Source organism: Ictidomys tridecemlineatus, chromosome 8 (assembly GCF_052094955.1).
Source record: "Ictidomys tridecemlineatus isolate mIctTri1 chromosome 8, mIctTri1.hap1, whole genome shotgun sequence".
Lineage (NCBI taxonomy): Eukaryota > Metazoa > Chordata > Mammalia > Rodentia > Sciuridae > Ictidomys > Ictidomys tridecemlineatus.
In genome coordinates, this window is record NC_135484.1 from 96,201,824 (window position 1) to 96,219,653 (window position 17,830).

The 17,830-nt window shown below is 36.5% G+C and overlaps 1 protein-coding gene across 22 annotated transcripts in view; it reads left to right on the forward strand.

The window, feature by feature from the left end:
• The window catches only part of Dst (dystonin), a 427,642-nt gene that overhangs the window by 362,597 nt on the left and 47,215 nt on the right, over positions 1-17,830 (forward strand). For 21 of the 22 annotated variants that reach the window (XM_021721801.3, XM_078019848.1, XM_078019847.1 and 18 more), the window contains 6 exons: positions 516-757; positions 1,688-1,894; positions 11,047-11,166; positions 11,364-11,471; positions 13,265-13,483; positions 16,886-17,089. In XM_021721801.3, the coding sequence (XP_021577476.2) occupies positions 516-757; positions 1,688-1,894; positions 11,047-11,166; positions 11,364-11,471; positions 13,265-13,483; positions 16,886-17,089 (1,100 nt within the window). The remainder of the gene's footprint in view (positions 1-515; positions 758-1,687; positions 1,895-11,046; positions 11,167-11,363; positions 11,472-13,264; positions 13,484-16,885; positions 17,090-17,830) is intronic. The other variant, XM_078019845.1, reaches the window with a different exon arrangement.

Here is a 17,830-nt window from a genome sequence, read left to right on the forward strand (position 1 = left end):
AGATACTTGAATTAGAAGTCTGAAACCTAGGACACAATTTCTGTGTGTGCAAAAAGGAGATAGAGGCAGGTGAGGGTCCACTAGAATGGTGCCAGTGAATAATGATAAGGAAGGACACAGAGAAGTTAAGTATCCTGCCTAAAGTAACTCAGCTTTCAAAGTCATGAAGTCTGTGAACTTAATGAGCTGAACCATGGCATTTTGCATCCTTGTGCTTTGATTACTAAAAGTATTATAATATGGATGCAAAGGTGCTGAATTCCACATAACTAAAGGCACTATATTCCTTTTCCATTTTTGCTTTCGTATTTTTTCAGCTGATCAGAGTTGCCATCAATCCTGGGAAAGATGAAAACCTCATTAAGGGCTCTCTTGGGTCTGCTCGTCTTTGTAAAAATATCTTCTTTTTTCCCAAGAAAATTTCATCATTATACAATGATATCCAAAGAAACCCCACCCCCTACACATACCTTTCTTTTTCCTTTTCATAAAAAATAACATCTTTGGAATTTTAGGTGATGAAGTTTTAATAATTCAAGACAAATTGGAAGCCCTTAAAGAAAAGTACAAAGACATTACCACGATGAGCACCGACGTAGCCAAGACTGTGGAGCAGGCGTTGCAGCTTTCAGGGCAGCTGCACTGCACGCATGAAGAGCTGTGTACCTGGCTGGACAAAGTGGAGGTGGAATTACTTTCATATGAGACTCAGGATCTGAAAGGAGAAGCAGCAAGCCAAGCACAAGTGAGACAAAAAGTATGCCCTGGTTTATACATATCGGATCTGCTTGTCCTCTTTCAGGGAGTCTTATTCACACAGCAATGAAATTATGTTTGCCTTGTGTCATTTCTAACATGCTGAAGGATGCCTTGGTAGGCAGGGACCCAGCAGACATTGGCAGCAGATCAACCCTTTAAACTTTTAGGAACCTAGAGATGAAAACAGCACATTATAATTTACTCCAAGAGACTTATGTTTGGAGTATAGTTTATTACAGAAGAGACAGAATGATGAAGATGGGGCGGGAGGGGGGGAGGGAAATGATCACTATTTCAGAGACATGTCATTTGGTTAGAATAACAACATTTCTATAAGATAGATGTGTAGCATGGGGCGGGTTTTCTGTTTATAGCACATAGTAGTACACTGCTTTGCTGGCTATTCTTCTTTTCAGAGATAGCAGCCTCTTTTATCTCACCCCTGAAGTATGATCACATATGGGCAAAAGGGAGTCAGTGAGGTCAGGCTCACTGAGACTATAATGACTCAAGTGGAGTGATTTAATACCTGTATGTCCTCATTTTGAAGGTCACTTAATTCTAACTTGCATTAAACTCATTATTTTTACTTTTTCTGTTACCTGATTACTTAGAGGTTTCCAGAAAGCAAAGAATAATACATGTTAATTGGCTTGATTTTGTTTTCTAGATTTTAAATATATTTATATTAAATTTCAAAGACTCAATGTTGCCTCATTGATAAGTGAATTTTTCTTTGAACTTCTCTCCGAAGCTTTTTTTATTCTTTGTAAAGTTAGCTTTAAATAACAAAGCTTTTTTTCACTCAACTAAAACTAAGGGAGCCAAAGCGTAGACTCACTGGCCAACAGAGGACCATCACCCCAAAAATAGTTAAGGGAAAGAAAAACCTGTTCACACTTATACCCATATATTTGTATGTTTTTAGGAACTGAAAAAGGAAGCCAAGAACAACAAAACCTTACTGGATTCTGTTAATGAAGTGAGCAGTGCTTTGCTGGAATTGCTACCATGGAGGGCAAGGGAAGGACTGGAGAAAATGGTGGCTGAGGACAATGAACGCTACCGGTTAGTGAGTGACACCATCACCCAGAAGGTGGAGGAGATTGATGCTGCCATTCTGAGATCACAGCAGGTAGGGACAAGTGGTTTGTTGTCTAAGCAATAAATTTTCTCCAGCTGTTCCCAGAGCCTTTACCTGAACAAAGATGTCTGTTACTAGTGTTTCCATTCATTTGTTGTACTTCAAAAATGAAAGAGTGGATTTGAATAGAATTTGACTGGGCTCCATGTGAGTGCTAGGGCAAGGCTAATCTGTACATTGTTAATGGCCATCTGTCCAATGCTTCCCAGATTTACCCTTTCCACACCAGACACTGGGAAGATCAGCCCTGCTTGCCAAACAGAATGCTTTTTGCCTACATATATGCTTATCGCTAATATTAATTTTATGCCTCCACTCAGTCTAATCTTTTTGTGAGTAAATATACTGAGTTTGTATGCAAGTTAATACCAATTGTTCATTTATATGCAACTGTGGCAAAAAAAATGCATTTTTATAAAAGTAACAGTTTTGTTGGTGATGTGGAGTTTTTTTCCAAAGATGACTGAAGGGGAAGAAATTATAGCCTCTGACCTGTCTGCGGCTTATGCAGAGTTTATATTCTATGGTTTTAGAGATACCCTGCCCTTAACCACAGTTCCAGAATATGATAGCAGTGAGGGGGAACCTGGAAATAGAAGTTTGTAATACGTGTCATGATTAACTTTTATTTGAAATTCTGTGACTATTTACATTAAGTCATCAGACTAGTTGCAAATTTTCCATGTGGGGGCTAGTGTGGTACTTAAGAGCAGAGCTTGGGAAGGTATGTGACTAAGCTTATACTAATAAGTCAAAGGCAGGAAACACAAATCCCGCAGATTCTGTGGGAGCATTGAAAATTAATTGTTGCTGTAAATTGTTGCCATAAAAGTGTAATTTATATGGTTCTGAAGTACAATGCTGCATTCCTTGTTTTGGTACTGTGATCTAAACTCATAAAAGCTGCTGGAAGACAACAAAAGCAAAAGCCCTGTCTAAGAAATTTTTGTGAAGGAGGGCATTCATGCCTGAGGAATGTGTTTGCCCGACTCTGTTTTTAAAAACGTTTGGAGGAATTTGTATGCCTCATTATTATAGGAAAATAAGTGTTTGTGAAATTTATTTAACTTTTTAAAATGCTGATATTTTTCCCCCACTGAAATGTATCTAAGTATTTCAGAACTGGCACTGAAGACTTTGCTAAATAGTAAGACAAATATTCCATACCCTGTGGAATAAGACTTTCTTGAGAAATTAGGATAGGTCATTTCAGTGAAATGAGATGGTAATAAGGGTAAGGTCAGAAGTTGAGTTAGTACTGATTTGTATTGGTTAGTATGCTCTGATATTTGTCAAGACCATTAGCAGTAGCCTAATTTTATTCAAGGTTTTGCAAATGTTTTCCAAAGTTAACAAAGAAAAAGTAACCAGGTCAGTGTAAGTCTTCAGGAACCTAAAACATATGTCCTTCAGGAAAATAATGATTGTTGTGTGTATGTGTTTTTTTTTTCTTCTTTAAACTATTCTTTACAGGAATTTTTGAGATTTTACTAAAGCACTACAAAAAACACATTAAAAAATGTGTGAACAGTTTGGACTGTATGTCTTTCCACCCTTTCCTTTCCATAGAGTGTGTGCTTGGGAATACTAAAAGTTGTACTACTGGTAGGTCACAGCTAGAAATAATGCCATTACAATCTTCTGGTTGTACACTTGTGTGCTTATATCTGCATTTCTTTGGAATACCTGTAAATCTGCCCAATGAACTCCCTCCAGTAAGGTTAAAGGTGTCTAAACCTGAGAGGAACATGTGTATGAACAATACCTGGTGAGGCAACTTTCCTGGTCCTACAGCTAATTAGTGGCAGAGTTGGAACTAGAATTTAATCCAGATCTCCTCTTCTTCACTAGAGTGCCTCCTTATGAATCATATGGATAGGAAGAATCCTGAAAAGTCATCCATGGCTTTTCTAACTTCTTTAGTAATATGAAGAAAGTGCCATTTTTTTCCAGCAAAATGGAAGCCTCTAATAAAAATATTTCCAACTATAAGGATAGTGAAACTTGACAAGGCAACATTTAAGGATCATGGAACATCACTTTCCAGGCGAGTTAAGAGTAGAGTAGTTGCCTATTTCTAGTTTGGCAGTGACTCAGTTTTGCACTTAGGAGGGAACCCTCAAAACTCATGATTTTCAAATTTAGAAAGTAGCAAATTTACCACTAACATTAGTTTGTAAACTTGTATAAAATAATAGTTGTTTAGAATAAGGACCATAATACAGTTGGATACTAAAGTTTTTGTTTTCTGATTCACCCAATGATAAATATTCATGAAATATAAAAGGAGTGATGAAAAATATATTTTTAGAGTTGAATGTTAACCACATATTTGGTACCATCTTATGTTGTATAAACAAATTATCTATCATTATGTGTTTCTTCTTCGTATAAAATATGGACATGATCTGACCTCAGCTTATCATCTCACTAATGAGCAAATGAGTGAGAATTATATGTGCTCGGGTCAACAAATCCCCCAAATCTGATTCTCCAAGTTTCCAGACATTGGTATTCTGAAGAGGTTATTCTTGTTTAAAATAATTGGGCCCATTCATTACTTTTAGGAAACAATCTGGGCAGAGCATATAGTAATATTGAGCTAGACTGCCTCTCTCTTAGCAGTGCTTGCCACTTTCTGCTTTAGAAACTGTACATGCTTTTGCACTTTAAACCCACACAAACTAGCCTTTCTGTATTGCTTTCTTTCTCTAATTGCAAATTGAACTAATATTGAACTAAATGAGCTCTGTAGAAATTGGTAAAGGCACTTTTGCTTAGATATCTCCTAAATTAAGACCACTGTGATTGTTTAAACTCAGAGTAGTTCATTGTTCATTGCTTCTCGTACAATTGTCAGAAGTTGCTACATGTGGTGTCTCACTAGGTTTGGGAATTCGAGGGTCTCCAGCAATTCTAATTGCTTAGCTTCTGTAAGGGGGCCCTGTAATAACACTGGTGCCGAGGCCTCTGGGTTGGTAGTGTAGCTCCTGTCATTAGGAATCTGCCTTGGAGAAAAATACCACCTGTTTATTTCTTTTAAAAAACCAGAAGGAAGCATCCCCTACGGAAATAAGATTTGTTTAGACCCTCCAGGTGTTCAGGGAGTGAAAATAGGAAAGATGAAAAGTAAAGTGGAAGGAAACGCTAATCAAAGGAAAATGGTAAGATCTCAAGCCAGAGGAAGGGAGTGAGAGAGGATGCCCTTGGGTTCAAGGTCTGCTCTTTGCTGTGTCTTAAAGACCTTTATTACCACTCATTAGAAACTTTCTGAATAAGTATGAACAATTTTAGCAATTGGAGAAATGTTTAAGTCACAACTTATTACTTACTGCTTATTGTGAACCATTTTTGGTGAAATCACAAGAGTATTTTGAATTCAAAGCTCAAATAATATATAAGCACAGACTGTATAACTTGGGAGATAAAGTGCAGTTCCTGTGCTCAGGCCACCTGGTTAAAACCTTAGGTCCAACATTTACTATCTGTATCCTCTTTGATAAATTAATTAATGTCTCTCTTCCTCAGTTTTCTTGGCTGCAAGTGAAGTTAATGGTGTTCCCACATTATGTATTTGTTGTCAGGATAAAGGGAGCTACTGATTGTTAAACACTGAGAACAATGTGTTCAGTAGAATGCTGTGATTTTAGTGTTTTTTTTTTTTAATAAAGAGAATCTCTTAAAAGTGGCTTGCAGTAACTTTTAGGAAATTTCTGAAATGTTGAATTCAACATAATAGTTAAGGTTAAAAAAAAAAGATGCTAAATGTTAAAACATTGCCCAGAATGCAATTATGGAGTTTCAAAAAAGGTACCAAGATTATCAACAATTTATTTAAAGTCAACTTTTGCTACTTATACAAGCAGTAAACAAAGTTATTAAAATTTGGTAATCATACAGTTGTTCTCTGTGTTACTCACATGTAAAAATGAGTCCATTTTTTGGCCCATTAGAAATACACACCAGTCATTTGGAATGAGTCATATCCCTGTGGCTGTTCCATTTGCTGCTTAACAATAAATATTTGCTAATTTAATTTTTTAGATTTCTCAAAAGGCAGAAGGGAAATTTCTGCTTGAAGCCTTGTTTTCTTTCAGTAAAGCAAATATTTGACTTCATTAAAGAAACAGTGTTTGAGTTTCAGCTTTCCATTTTGGCAACCTAGATGGTATCATCAGACTGTTTTTCATTGGGTACTTTTCTTTTTTTAAAGGGAAGCCATCATGTTAAACTAATATTAACAACAACTTGACTTTCCGTATTATAAATGTCATATTTTTAACAGCTTGAACACAAACAGAGAAGGTTCAGTGATGTGTCGCTTTATTTTTTCCGGGATCAATAGAAGAAAAAAATACATCATGACTGTTAAATCTTACTTAGATCTCTTGCAGCATTTACATTGAGATGGAAAGACTCAGATGGTTTCTCTTAGTCTTAGACTCTTCTAAGTGAACCACATAGTCAGGCTCTGCCTGCATTTGTATTGTGTGTGCCTTGAAAACAGATAATATATTAGAAGACTCTTTCATTTCTTTCCCATGGGGACTATGCACACCTGAGGCTGCTGGATTAGTCCATGAAGTGTTTTTCTTATGTTTCCTCATTGATCTGTAATTACTAATGAGTACTTCAATTTGAAAATGAACAATGTCATACAAAGTATGAACCAGATTAAGAGAGATTTTTTTTTCAGAAGGTTTTGTGGTTTCCTTATAATGAAAGAAATCCACCTAGAAATTTGACAAATATTTAAAAGTCTAGGGGCTGGGGATGTGGCTCAGGAGGTAGCGCACTCGCCTGGCATGCATGTGGCCCGGGTTCGATCCTCAGCCCTACATACAAACGAAGATGTTGTGTCCACCGATAACTAAAAAATAAATATTAAAAATTCTCTCTCTCTCTCACTCTCACTCTCACTCTCTCTAAAAAAATAAAAATAAAAAAATAAAAATCTATGCCCCTTTCATTTGTTTTATTTTCCAATGTTTCTTGGTTCTAAAATTTCCATTTGTTCTTTAGGTGTCATTTCTTTGTGGAGGCTCTGTTTTGTGGCTGAGGGCTTCTGATTTTTCATTTATTTCAACCATGAACATCCAGAAATGGTTGTCAAAAGCATTTTTATCATGGTTGACTTAAAATCTCTATCAGATAATTCTATCATCTCTGCCATCCAGATATTGGCATCTGTTGTTTTTTTTTTAAGATGGACACAATACCTTTATTTGTTTGTTTGTTTATTTATTTATTTATTTATTTATTTATTTATTTATTTATTTATTTTTATATGGTGCTGAGGATCAAACCCAGTGCCTCACACACATGCTTGGCAAGTACTCTACCACTGAGCTACAACTGTAGCCCCTAGCATCTGTTTGATTATCTTCTTTAATTCAATTTGATATCCTTCTGGTTCTCATATGAAGTTATTTCTTGGATCTTAACTTTCTGATTTTTTTCTTTTTTTTTATTTATATGTGACAGTGGAATGCATTTACAATTTTTATTATACATACAGAGCACAATTTTCATATTTCTAGTTGTATATACAATATATTCACACCAATTTATGTCTTCATACCCGTACTTTGGATAATAATGATCATCACATTTACCATCATTAAAAACCCCATGCCCCCTCCCTTCCCCTTTCACCACTCTGCCCTATCTAGAGTTCATCTATTCCTCCTATGCTTCCTCTCCCTATCCCACTATGAATCAGTCTCCTTATATCAAAGAAAACATTTGGCATTTGGTTATTTGGGATTGGCTAAATTCACTTAACATTATATTCTCTAATTCCATCCATTTACCTGCAAATGGCATGATTTTATTCTCTTTTATTGCTGAGTAATATTCCATTGTGCATATATGCCACATTTTTTTAATCCATCTATTAAAGGGCATCTAGGTTGGTTCCACAGTTTAGCTATTGTGGATTGTGCTGCTATAAACATTGATGTGGCTGTGTCCCTGTAACATGCTGTTTTTAAGTCGTTTGGGTATAGACCGAGGAGAGGAATAGCTAGGTCAAATGGTGGTTCCATTCCCAACTTTCCAAGAAATCTCCATACTGCTTTCCATATTGGCTGTACCAATTTGCAGTCCCACCAGCAATTTATGAGTATGCCTTTTTCCCCACATCCTCACCAGCACTTATTATTGTTTGTATTCTTAATAGCTGCCATTCTGACTGGAGTGAGATGAAATCTTAAGAGTGGTTTTGATTTGCATTTCTATAATTGCTAGAGATGATGCATATTTTTTCATGTATTTGTTGATGATACATCATCTTCTGAGAAGTATCTCTTCAAGAGTGGTTCAATGTACGGAAACCAATAAATGTAATTCATCACATCAATAGACTTAAAGATAAGAATCATATGATCATCTCAATAGATGTAGAAAAAGCATTTGACAAAATACAGCACCCCTTTATGTTCAAAACATTAGAAAAACTAGGGATAACAGGGACATATCTCAACATCATAAGGGCTATCTATGCTAAGCCCCAGGCCAACATCATTCTTTTTTTTTTTTAAAGAGAGAGAGAGAAAGAGTTTTTTAATATGTATTTTTTAGCTTTCAGCAGACACAACATCTTTGTTTGTATGTGGTGCTGAGGATCGAACCTGGGCCGCACACATGCCAGGCGAGCGCGCTACCGCTTGAGCCATATCCCCAGCCCACAGCCAACATCATTCTAAATGGAGAAATATTGAAGGCATTCCCTCTAAAAACTGGGATGCCCTCTTTTACCACTTCTATTTAACATAGTTCTTGAAACACTGGCCAGAGCAATTAGATGAAATTAAAGGGATACATATAGGAAAAGAAGAACTCAAATCGGCACTATCTGCTGATAATATGATTCTATACATGGAAGACCCTAAAAGTTCCACCAGAAAACTTCTAGAGCTAGTAAATGAATTCAGCAAAGTAGCAGGATATAAAATCAACACCCATAAATCAAAGGCATTTCTGTATATCAGTGACAAATCCTCAGAAAGGGAAACAAGGAAAACTACCCCATTTTCAGTAGCCTCAAAAAAAAATTAACTTTCTGATTTAAGGACTTTTTTGGATTCCACTCTGGCATAAGAGCTGGCCAGGTGAGAGTAGATGTCCAGGTTCATCACTTAGCCTCTCTAGACACCTCAGGGGATGCCCCATTGTTTTTGCTGGGTGGGTTTGGGAGTTGCAGCTCCCCATGTGGTCTCTACTGATACCTATTAGCCACAGTGGTTCAAGAGTGAGTGACGTTAAGGACCCCCTCTTTCCATTAGGCATGCCTTGACGCACTTCAGAGACAAGAACCGGCACAGCTCATGGCTGTTTGCTTGGGGTTGGAAGGATCTGCATGTGGTCTCTGCCTTTCTCCTTGGCCTTCTCTAACATTACCCTGGCAGAGATGTTGGGAACCTTGCTGTAGCCTCATGAAGATGGGCATCTAGTGTCCTTGGTCAGCTTTCTTGATATAAGTAGAATTGGGGGCAACATTTTTCCCCATGGTATTTGGTTGGAAAAAAGTGGTAACTACCTAAGTTTTCTGACTTGCTAGGCTGCCCTTATCCTTGTCCTTTCACTAGAGATATCAGGCTTGTCTTGGGGCTTTGTCTGTGCACATTGATGTGTCTAGGTTGCTAGTTTCTCTAGCATCCAGTCTTGGATAGGTGAGCACAAAGGAATCCCAGAAAACTCATCACCATGGTGTTCCTCAGGGTCCAGGGTCCACAGCTCTTCTGCCCTCTTCTCTCTCCCTCTGTGTAATCCCTGTGTGTGTTTTATGTAATGCGCAGACACTGTACTTATCATGTGGAACTAGGAAAAGTTCAGCTGTTCCATCATCTCCTGAGTCCACATAGTATTGTATAGTTTGAAAAGTACAAATTCTTTTCCAGTCTTTCCTCTTCCTTCTCCTAGTTATTCCCCCACCCCATCTGGATTTCCAGCTTCTCTTCAGAAATCAGAAATTCTGGGAGAATTGGGCTTGAATACGTACAGCATCCATTCCCCACTAATTCTGAGGCTGTTGTTAATTACCATTCACCATTGGTGCGCACGGCGTCACTTGCCTACTATATTGTCAATGATAATTTCTTAGTCTGGAAATGTGTTGTGTTTTATCTAATGTAAGCATTGAAATTAATTAAAATGCTCTTTGACTTGGTAGTCGCTTCTAGGAATCTATACCAAGAGCCTAATTAGACATGCCAAAAGATTTATACATATGATATTCATACAGGTATACTTATAGCAAAAAATCTATGGAGAGCCTGAATGAAAATGTCTGAGTATGCTAGAATACATTGGTGCTATTTTAAAATCACATTGAAAAATATGACTTGGGAAGTTGTTCATAATAAATAAAAAAAAGTGGGGTATATTATCCTAGACCTTTACGTGTCTTTCTTCTGGAAGAAAATTCACTGAAATACCAACAGTATTAGCTTCAGGTTTTAATTTTCTTTTGTATATTTTTCTGTACTTTATGAATTTTTACCATGTCCATGAATCATTAGTAGGATCAGGAAAATAAAATCTCTTATTAAAATATTTAAGAATTCTCTCAAAAATGTTTCCTGCCATTATTAAATGAAATGTTCAAAAATTATACAAGAAAAATTTGGTAGTACACTGTATATACATTGAGACATATATCTGCACATTTATTCCTACACATAGATATAGTATAGTAGTACATGGGAATATGTCATTCTTTTACTTAGGAATCATGTGTTTTTACAGCAGGTTGCTACCTGGTATAGTATGAGTCAAGGTGACAGAGTAATTAAAGATGGTATCTGGCCCTTTACGTCTGTTGATGTTACATTTGGATAATACTCCTAAGGAGCAAATGATTGGGTCCACCAGGAAAGAAGGCAGTGAGACTCACTGTCCTAAAATCATTAATGTAGTGTTATGACTTCAACACATTTTAAGAGCTTATATTTAATTGCTCTATGGAAAGTTCTCCTTTCTTTATGACTCAGTCATTCTCATGAATTATTTCAGGATGCCATGAAGAGATAAGCTCAGAGTCTCCACTTGTGTAATAAGGATATTTAAAAGAAATGTAGATAGGTATTTTTCTGGCACCAGTTACAGGAACTTGCTCACCTTATGATTTATCTTTTGTTTAGTTTGACCAAGCGGCTGATGCTGAGTTATCCTGGATTACTGAAACAGAGAAGAAATTGATGTCTCTGGGTGACATTAGGCTTGAGCAAGACCAGACCTCTGCTCAGCTGCAGGTTCAAAAGGTGAATAGATACATTTCCAGTTGCTTTGTAAATTATTTGCTGCTGTGCTCCAAGTCTAGGAAATAAGCTTGCATGATTTGCTTTTCAAGACCCCTCTAGTGTTACTTGGTATTTTCAACTACTTTGCCTAATTGTTTTCTTTTTAGTTACAAACTTTGTTTCTTTTTTCTTTAAAATCTTTATTTGGTAAATCACAGACATTCACCATGGAGATTTTGAGACATAAAGATATTATTGATGAACTTGTTAAATCTGGACATAAAATCATGAGCACATCCAGTGAAGAGGAGAAACAGTCAATGAAGGTATAATCTTTTCTATGTGACTGGTGTTGAGACTCTTAAATAGGCAGCATGTGTTGAGCTTTAAGGCTACAAAAGACTTATCCACAGCTGCTGTTCAAACAGCAAACTCATTAGTTTTAGATAAGGCATGTTTTCACCTTACAGAATAACAATGAAAGGAATATTCCTACAGGGAATGACCAAGAGGACCATCTTTTTTAATAAACGTAAAAGCTATTAAAGTTTGGTTTCTTGGCTAACTGGCACACATTAAGCTTTGATTGATGTTAACTGTGTTTTTATCATTATTATCAGTATAAACCATTGTTATTACATATGACTCTTATGCATGGTTAGAAGGGTTTGATTTCATTTTGTTGCATATGGGTTTCCAATTTTCCTGGCACCATCTGTTGAAGAGACTATTTTTCTCCAATTTATGTTTTTGGCTCCTTTGTCTAATATAAGATAATTGTAATTTTGTGGGTTAGTCTCTGTGTCCTCTATTCTGTGCCGTTGATTTACCAGTCTGTTTTGGTGCCAGTACCATTGCTGTTTTTTTTTTTTTTTTAATTAGTGATAACAGGAAGATATCTCAACATCGTAAAGGCTATCCATGCTAAGCCCCAGGCCAACATCATTCTAAATGGAAAAAAATTGAAGACATTCCCTCTAAAAACTGGAACAAGAAGGGATGCCCTCCTTTACCACTTCTATTTAACATAGTTCTTGAAACACTGGATAGAGCAATTAGACAGATGAAAGAATTTAAAGGGATATGCATAGGAAAAGCAGAACTTAAATTAACACTATTTGCTGATGATATGATTCTATATCTAGAAGACCTTAAAAGTTCACCAGAAAACTTATAGAATTAGTAAGTGAATTCAGCAAAGTAGCAAGATATAATATCAACACCCATAAATCAAAGACATTTGTGTATATCAGTAATAAATCCTCAGAAAGGGAAATGAGGAATACTACCCCATTTACAATAGCCTCAAAATATAAAATAAAATACTTGGGAAGCAATTTAATGAAAGAGATGAAAGAGCTATACAATGAAAACTACAGAACCCTAAAGAAAGAAATCAAAGAAGACCTTAGAAGACAGAAAGATCTACCTTGCTCTTATATAGGCAGAATTAATATTATCAAAATGACCATACCACCAAAATCACTGTACAGATTTAATGCAATTGTGATCCAAATCCCAGTGACATTCCTCATAGAAATAGAAAAAGCAATTATGAAATTCATCTGGAAAAATAAGAGACCCAGAATAGCTAAAGCAATCCTTAGCAGGAAGAGTGAAGCAGGTGCCATCGCTATACCAGACCTTAAACTGCTATGAGTTTTTACTGTGAATTTATACCATAGTCAAGATCACTGTGACTGCTACACAAAATTCATGTGTAGCACAATATTCAACTTGGATTCTAATATATGTAATTAATTTGTTGATTAGCAATTTTTACAGTTTCATTTGCAAAGGAAAGTCTTTTGTTTTTCAAGAAAATACTGTATATGTTGTTTTCTAGCCTCAAGGGCATTATAGGAATGAGTGGAGAATTCTACTTCTTGTTTGAAGAGCTAGTATCTTATTCATAAAAACTGGCAGTCCTTCTTGAATTTAGAATGAACTTTTGTACACAGAAACAATTACTTAGAATAGCTTTTATTGGTTTATTCATTTCATATACATTTGTTGTGTATCTTCTCTATGCCAGGTGTACAGTGCTAGACAAAGTAGACTGGAATACAGGTACTAGTCTGCCTGACAATTAAACATATTTTATCATCTGATTTTCTAGAAAAAACTGGACAAGTTATTGAAGAACTACGATTCCCTCTGCCAGATAAACTCTGAGAGGTATCTGCAGCTAGAACGGGCACAGTCCCTGGTTAACCAGTTCTGGGAGACATATGAAGAACTTTGGCCATGGCTGACAGAAACACAAAAAATCATCTCTCAGCTTCCTGCCCCAGCCCTTGAGTATGACACTCTAAGGCAACAGCAGGAAGAACATCGGGTAAGCTGAGGGTGAAAGAAAATGTGATATTCCCACTAAAAAAGCATCATGGTTTTGAAGGTTTTTGAAAATGCCATTAGACATCTTACATGGCTACAGTGTCTTAATAATATCGTCTTCTGGTCTACACAGTTTTCTTACCTCAAAAAGGTTTAACCTGTGGCCCAGATTATATGGAAGGCCCCATGTGGGTAGGGCATGCTGTATGTGCCATTAATTGCATCATGACTTTTATAGAAGAGTACTCAGTATAAAACCATCTGGGTAGGGAAAAAACTCCCTTTTCAAAATGCTAGAGAAATAAGTTTTGGAAGTGCTTTTTCAAGTTTATACATGCTAAATTTCTTTCCATTTGTACATGTTGACTAAGTTTTATATTTTTTATGTAGTGGTCAGAGCCATCTAGACTATAAAGGAAAAGTAGAACTGTATGGAAGAGGCTTCATACAGCTTAGAGAAAATGTACAGTACCATGAAATATATCCAAATAGCAATATCAAAAACTGTGAAAAGGAAATATGCTGAGGTATAAAGACATATCACCCCCCTCCAGCCCCCGTGTACATGGAACTCTTTGAAGTTCTTATTCCCCTAAGTGTAGATGAATATATTAGGGAATATATTGACAACTACAATTATATGTATTTTAAACATAAGTGAAATGGCATTATGAAGCCCTCATTTTAGCAAACAATTATTAATGTCACTTAAACTTTTGCAAAGATTTGTATGAGAGAAAGTTCAAGACTCAGAATAAAATCTGGAGTCCTTGCTATTTATGGACTTGTGAACCTAGTTGTTTTCCCAGATCTGTACAAAATGTACTCTGAGACTTAATCAGTGTGGGGGTGGGGAAAGGAAAGGAAGAGAGAGAACTTAGGGTATATTTCAGGGTATATTACATCATTGTTTGTAATATGTGAATAACTTATTAACTTGTTTGTTTACTATTTTAATATACTAGCATGGAAGACTATCTCTAACAAGTATTTATTTAGAAAAGAGTTTTAGAGAACACTTTGTTTAAGGGAAAATGAAAATTTCATGGAGTTCTGTTTAAATCATTCAGCAATAGAAAAACTTAGAAACTATACAGAATCAGATTTAATTTTAGTAGAAGGATTTTTGTGGTGGAAATCCTGATGACTATTCACAGAATGATTTTTAATATAAATTATTTCATGGATTTATTTTACTCTGATGTGATTTTAATAACTGCTTTTCACATAATATCAGATGGTAAGAAAGGATCTATTATGGAGCTGACAATTTCAAAATTGAGTTGATTTCTCTTTTTTGCATAATCTTTAAATTCAAAAAAATTTATGATTGTATATATAAGGAAAAGTATGAAGGCTTGCAGCCAAGTCTTCAGATTGTTCAGATTAAAAGCTCTCAGAATATTTGTAGTGTTCTAGAATGGCATTTCTTCAGCTTCACCATCTCTCCTTCTGATTTGGGGGAAGATCTAGTTCATTCTTGTCTGTAATAAAAGCTGGTTCCAAGGGCCTTATTACCAAGAGTTAGATATCTTAAAATCACAATGAAGTATCTCCAGCAGGACTGGAATCCCGGATCATTTTGCCAACCTCATGCCCACACATGCCCAAGTGTGGGCATCCATTGGGTGTTCTCTTGTGTGTCATGGAATGGTCTGCAAAAGGCTCTTCTCATGCTCTCCAGGCTGTCACCTCTTAGTAGTACTGCACAGATAAGATCTCTAGGCAGCCTGAGAAACCTCAGCAAAGGTCTTGCATTTCACTCTGAGTATGCACTTGTTTTCCAAGAATGCACTGTGGAATACTGAAACCAGAATGTGTGTGATGTCTCCAGCTCTCCTTTCCCATTTGATTTTATCATAGATGGTATTGCCATCACCACCTCCATTCTGTCAAGCAGCAGGAAGAGATGATTTGATTATATGAAATGAAAATAAGGAAAGCTCATCCTAGAGCACTCAGGAGCTGGATTGTAGGCCTACGCCTCCCATGTCCTTACTTGCAGTATATTCAATTAGACATCCTCTTCCTTTTAAAATTGAATTCCTGTTTAGCTCTTTCCTAAACTTTAAAAATAGTATGTTACACGGAGGATAGTTGATGATGTAATGTACTGATTTCCTCAACAAGTTCTCACAATTATCCATAATACTAATTTCAGCGGACACTTTGAATAAAAACCCAATTATGTCCATCCTGGTGATTCTACTTTATGAATAATAGAAATTTAAATGTATAGAAAAGAATGGCTAGTTTATCTCTAGACAGTCTTTCCTGAATATGATTTCTCTCAGAGAAGGTCTTATTAGGGATTGGATAGCAAACTCTTTGGAGATGTACTTTCTGTTGAGGACAAGGAACTGCTGATGAGGGAACCCAGTCTATCACATGGACATATGGAATGCTCCTTAGTGATGCATGGAGGCTGGCCTCAGAGAAACTAGGCAAAACTCCCCTGGGAGTGGTTTGGGGCTTGACTCATGAAAAAAACTATTCCACTAAGAACCCAAGATCCATGAAATATAAATATTGCAGCTTTACTCAAGCCTCCAATTCATCATTTCCATCAGCAGGAATGGGGCTCCACCTGGATCCCACTTCCATTCATTAATATAAATATCATTGTATCTCTTGTGTAGGTTATGAAATTATGCAACATATACCTAGGACACATTTTTCTTTAAATGCACCTTTTACACAATATATAGCTATGTATTTGAAAGGTTGATTACCCTTACAACTTTAACATTTGAAAATAGTGAATAGAAATAAACTCATTCATATGTATGTATAATGTTTATGTCATATATATGTAGAGTAGATTCTAATATACGTATACAGTATAATGTGTATCCATTTTATATTGGTTCACATAAATGCAATGCCTTGTGGGCTTACATCACCCTCATGTGCTTTTATCTTGAGTTTTTACTCTCAACACTGTCTGCCTTCTACTGAGCTTCTTTCCGTTCTCTTTTTTCCTTTCTCCCTATTTTTGTACATATCACAAGTGTATACAGAGGTACATCAAGAGTTATTGTTTGGTCTCTGCAGGGACATAGGAGATTAGTATCCTTTCACATAAAATGACCCTTGGCTTTGTCAAAGTGTACTGCTATTGGCATGGAGTACATAAAGAACTGGGATCATTATTTCACTCAACCAGCAATTGTGTGTGTGTACCCTTGAAGGGGCTTTGGCATGACTAGACTGTTGTTTAATATTTGTGTCAGGGCCATCTCTTCCTGGCAAAGAGTTGTATGAGCCATCATGTGCTAAATGCCTTGCTGTGGGGAGAGCATTTGTTTGGTGTTTCTTGCCAGCTGGATGCATTGGGGGTGTGGACAGCTGTAATATGGAGGTGTGACTCTGAGATACTGAGAAGCTGTTTGGTTTGTTATAGCAACTGCGAGAGTTGATAGCCGAACACAAGCCTCATATAGATAAGATGAACAAGACTGGGCCACAGTTACTGGAATTGAGCCCAGGGGAAGGCTTCTCTATCCAAGAGAAGTATGTGGCAGCCGACACCCTCTACAGTCAAATTAAAGAAGATGTCAAAAAGCGAGCTGTAGCACTGGATGAAGCCATTTCTCAATCAACTCAGGTAATCGTGTACACTAGAAATAGAACTGGGTCCACCCTCCCAAACAGCAAAGCAGGGAAAGCCTCTTAGATATCCTGATTAAATTTCAACCAGAATTATTTCACTCCACTAACTCAGGGTATTGACACAGGATATTTGTCTCTCAAAGGTGGTGTTTGCTTGTGCCCAGCCCTTATATTTCTGTGCCTGCTTTAAGACACAATAAAAGATAATTTTCAGTGAATAAGAAACATACAGTCACTCTCATTGTCAGATATTTAATTCCATGTCCATCTCAAGTGGAAGGTAGCATTTGCCATTGGTAGAGATAAAGTATTACTGTCATTATTAATAAAACATTCTCAAGGCACTAAGAGGGAAGGCTGAATGATAAGCCAAATAAAAAGGAAGCAAATACGAAGTTGGAAATAAATAAAGTAGAACTTGTGAATGGACTAGTTTTTATAAATTTGCTTAATATAAAAACAACAAATTTAGCTGGGTGCAGTGGCTCATGCCTGTAATCCCAGTGGCTCTGGAGCCTGAGGCAGAAGGTTCACTAGTTCAAAGCTAACCTCAGCAACTTAGTGAGGTGCTAAGCAATTCAGCAAGACCCTGTCTTCAAATAAAATGTTTTTCAAAAAGGGCTGAGAATATTGCTCAGTGGTTAAGTGTTCCTGGGTTCAATCCCTGGTACCAGAAAAAAAGAAAAAAAAATTTTAAATTTAAAATTATCTCAAATTTGAGATTGTGTTTGACCAT